A 4,823-nucleotide genomic window follows, 5' to 3' on the forward strand; every position below is an offset into this window, starting at 1 on the left:
TGATCTACATATAATCTATACATAATCTACATATAATATACACATAATCTACACATAATCTACATATAATCTACACATGATCTACATATAATCTACACATGATCTACATATAATCTATACATAATCTACATATAATCTACACATAATCTACACATAATCTACACATAATCTACATATAATCTACACATAATCTACACATAATCTACATATAATCTACACATGATCTACACATGATCTACATATAATCTACACATGATCTACACATGATCTACATATAATCTATACATAATCTACATATAATATACACATAATCTACACATAATCTACATATAATCTACACATAATCTACACATAATCTACATATAATCTACATATAATCTACACATGATCTACACATGATCTACATATAATCTACACACAATCTACATATAATCTACACATAATCTACACATAATCTACACACAAACTACACATAATCTACACATAATCTACATATAATCTACACATGATCTACACATAATCTACAAATAAACTACACATAATCTACACATAATCTACATATAATCTACACATGATCTACATATAATCTTCACATAATATACACATAATCTACATATAATCTACACATGATCTACACATAATCTACATATAATCTACACACAAACTACACATGATCTACACATGATCTACATATAATCTACACATGATCTACACATAATCTACACATAATCTACATATAATCTACACATGATCTACACATAATCTACACATAATCTACACACAAACTACACATGATCCACATATAATCTACATATAATATACACATGATCTACACCTAATCTACACACAAACTACACATGAACTACACATGATCTACACATAATCTACATATAATCTTCACATAATCTACACATAATCTACATATAATCTACACATGATCTACATATAATCTACATATGATCTACACATAATCTACACACAAACTACACATGATCTACATATAATCTACATATAATCTTCACATAATCTACACATAATCTACATATAATCTACATATAATCTACACATAATCTACACACAAACTACACATAATCTACACACAAACTACACATGATCTACATATAATCTACACATAATCTACACATGATCTACACATAATCTACACACAAACTACACATGATCTACACATAATCTACATATAATCTACACACAAACTACACATGATCTACATATAATCTACATATAATCTACACAATCTACACACAAACTACACATGATCTACATATAATCTACACATGATCTACACACAAACTACACATGATCTACATATAATCTACATATAATCTACATATAATCTTCACATAATCTACATATAATCTACATATAATCTACACATAATCTACACATAATCTACACACAAACTACACATGATCTACATATAATCTACATATAATCTACAGATAATCTTCACATAATCTACATATAATCTACATATAATCTACACATAATCTACACATAATCTACACACAAACTACACATGATCAACATATAATCTACATATAATCTACATATAATCTTCACATAATCTACATATAATCTACACATAATCTACACATAATCTACACACAAACTACACATGATCTACATATAATCTACATATAATCTACATATAATCTACACATGATCGACACATAATCTACACACAAACTACACATGATCTACATATAATCTACATATAATCTACACATATTCTACACACAAACTACACATGATCTACATATAATCTACATATAATCTTCACATAATATACACATAATCTACATATAATCTACACATAATATACATATAATATACACATAATCTACACATAAACTACATATAATCTACATAAAATCTCCACAAAATCTCCATATAATCTACACATGATCTACATATAATCTCCACAAAATCTCCACATAATCTACACATAATCTACATATTATCTACACACAATCTACACATAAACTACACATGATGACTTAAAGACTTTATAGATATTACAGTTCTATATTCTGTAAAGCTGATGTGTGTGAAAGCGCTAAACTAATAAAAATGTCTTGTCGATAATTTGCGGGTAATTCTCACAAAACACATCTTGAACTACAGCAGTGAGGATTTCCATAGAACATTCTATTGGGATAATTGAACACATTATATAGCGTACACCGAAGTAAAAGACCCCAAAAACAACCACAACACTTAAACATCTGTCACTATACACTGGAACATTGTGTCGAATCTGAACGACACATTTGAACCACTTTCAGATTATATTTCATATTGTTTTAAATGTTGCACATTGATGCAGATAATGAATATCCTGAAATGATCACATTTATTTTGAAACAAAATACACATTTGATTTTCATGATCCGGTATGTCTGTCTCTCACCTGTCTCATGTTGATCCAGACTGTCTGTCTCTCACCTGTCTCATGTTGATCCAGACTGTCTGTCTCTCACCTGTCTCATGTTGATCCGGACTGTCTGTCTGTCTCTCACCTGTCTCATGTTGATCCGGACTGTCTGTCTGTCTCTCACCTGTCTCATGTTGATCCGGACTGTCTGTCTCTCACCTGTCTCATGTAGATCCGGACTGTCTGTCTCTCACCTGTCTCATGTTGATCCGGACTGTCTGTCTCTCACCTGTCTCATGTTGATCCGGACTGTCTGTCTCTCACCTGTCTCATGTTGATCCGGACTGTTTGTCTGTCTCTCACCTGTCTCATGTTGATCCGGACTGTCTGTCTCTCACCTGTCTCATGTTGATCCGGACTGTCTGTCTCTCACCTGTCTCATGTTGATCCGGACTGTCTGTCTCTCACCTGTCTCATGTTGATCCGGACTGTTTGTCTGTCTCTCACCTGTCTCATGTTGATCCGGACTGTCTGTCTCTCACCTGTCTCAAGCTGATCCAGTCTATCTGTCTGTCTCTCACCTGTCTCAAGCTGATCCGGTCTATCTGTCTGTCTCTCACCTGTCTCAAGCTGATCCGATCTGTCTGTCTGTCTGTCTCTCACCTGTCTCATGTTGATCTGGACTGTCTGTCTCTCACCTGTCTCATGTTGATCCGGTCTGTCTGTCTGTCTCTCACCTGTCTCATGTTGATCCGGTCTGTCTGTCTGTCTCTCACCTGGTCTCAAGCTGATCCGGTCTGTCTGTCTGTCTCTCACCTGTCTCAAGCTGATCCGGTCTATCTGTCTGTCTCTCACCTGTCTCAAGCTGATCCGATCTGTCTGTCTGTCTCTCACCTGTCTCATGTTGATCTGGACTGTCTGTCTCTCACCTGTCTCATGTTGATCCGGTCTGTCTGTCTGTCTCTCACCTGTCTCATGTTGATCCGGTCTGTCTGTCTGTCTCTCACCTGGTCTCAAGCTGATCCGGTCTGTCTGTCTGTCTCTCACCTGTCTCAAGCTGATCCGGTCTGTCTGTCTGTCTCTCACCTGTCTCAAGCTGATCCGGTCTGTCTGCCTGTCTCTCACCTGTCTCAAGCTGATCCGGTCTGTCTGCCTGTCTCTCACCTGTCTCATGTTGATCCGGACTGTCTGTCTCTCACCTGTCTCAGGTTGATCTCTTTGATGACGTAACGCATCGCATCATCTCCGTGTTTCTGTCTGACCAGCAGCGCTTTACCGAACGCGCCCTGACCGACCTGTCGGATCACCTCATATTGATCCATCACACAACAATCGACACAGACGACCGGCACTGCAGGAAGTTCACGAGTCTCGGCCCGTCTCCATGGCAACACGTCAACAGCGTCACTGCTCTGGAGAGCAGTATTTTTTTTTTTCTGGATTTCTTTTAGAGGATGAAAAGTTCATAGAAAATGAAAATAATTAAACTTAATTCGGGAAAATACAACAATTTGCACGAGACGGACAGACAAGCAGGCGCGCGCCCGACAGGAGAGTGAAGCATTCTGGGATTTGTAGTACTCTTCACGTTCATACAGCGACAACATCCTCTCACGATGCGTTTGCTCTTTTTTCACCACAATTTATTGTACTGAACTAAAGGAATATATAGCTGATTAATATATGATTAAATAAAAAACTACATAGTATTATCTAATTTACATATTTAATCCTATTTAATAAAGCCTATATAAGAAAGATGGCAGCAGGTGTTTGTTAGATGCTTCTCCTGTGTTACCTGTTCTGTGTGCTCGTATGACAAACCAATTCATCTAATGCCTTCAGCATTTACTCCTAAATCAATTTAATCTTACTAAGTTCACTTTAGTGAACAACAAGTAATAAATATGTTCATTTACATTGAAAAAAACTACAATTTTGACATGAAAATATTGCCCAATTTCAATTAGAACACACTTGTTTTTAATTTTAGCAATGTAAAAATAGACATAGATATTATGTTAAAAAGTACAAATAAAAAAGACTGGTCTGTTCTATTGTTGATGTGCCGACTACAAACACAAAAACTGCTCAGGATGAAAACTGTAAATGTAAATAAATATACAATGTTTGTGATTGGCTGGTAAAACACAGGAAGTTCCTCTGAGCATGGGGCCCCGGCCGTCAGGGGCCCCCACCCCGGCAGGAAAGCACTGCAAAAACCTCTCGAGTCATTCTGGGTACACGAGTGAATACACTGTCCTCAGCGCTCTGAGTGCGGTTCACATTCGGCAGGCCGGAGTCGGGTTTGTAAATTAGTAAAAAACATACAGGACTTCTGAACTTGTTTCACTCATGAGTTAGGGGCCGTTCACACTGAACGTGTTTCTATGTAAACACACGCTGGAGGAATGTGCTGTTTCTTCAG

At 36.6% G+C, this 4,823-nt stretch overlaps 1 protein-coding gene across 1 annotated transcript in view; it reads right to left on the minus strand.

The window, feature by feature from the left end:
* Nucleotides 1-3,774, minus strand: part of LOC127658849 (serine/threonine-protein kinase Nek5) — a 33,237-nt gene extending 29,463 nt beyond the window's left edge. The window contains exon 1 of the mRNA XM_052148376.1: nucleotides 3,595-3,774. Within this exon, the coding sequence (XP_052004336.1) occupies nucleotides 3,595-3,717 (123 nt within the window). The 5' untranslated portion in view covers nucleotides 3,718-3,774. The remainder of the gene's footprint in view (nucleotides 1-3,594) is intronic.
* Nucleotides 3,775-4,823: the final 1,049 nt, after the last annotated feature.

Source organism: Xyrauchen texanus, chromosome 18 (genome assembly GCF_025860055.1).
Source record: "Xyrauchen texanus isolate HMW12.3.18 chromosome 18, RBS_HiC_50CHRs, whole genome shotgun sequence".
In the NCBI taxonomy this organism is placed as follows: domain Eukaryota; kingdom Metazoa; phylum Chordata; class Actinopteri; order Cypriniformes; family Catostomidae; genus Xyrauchen; species Xyrauchen texanus.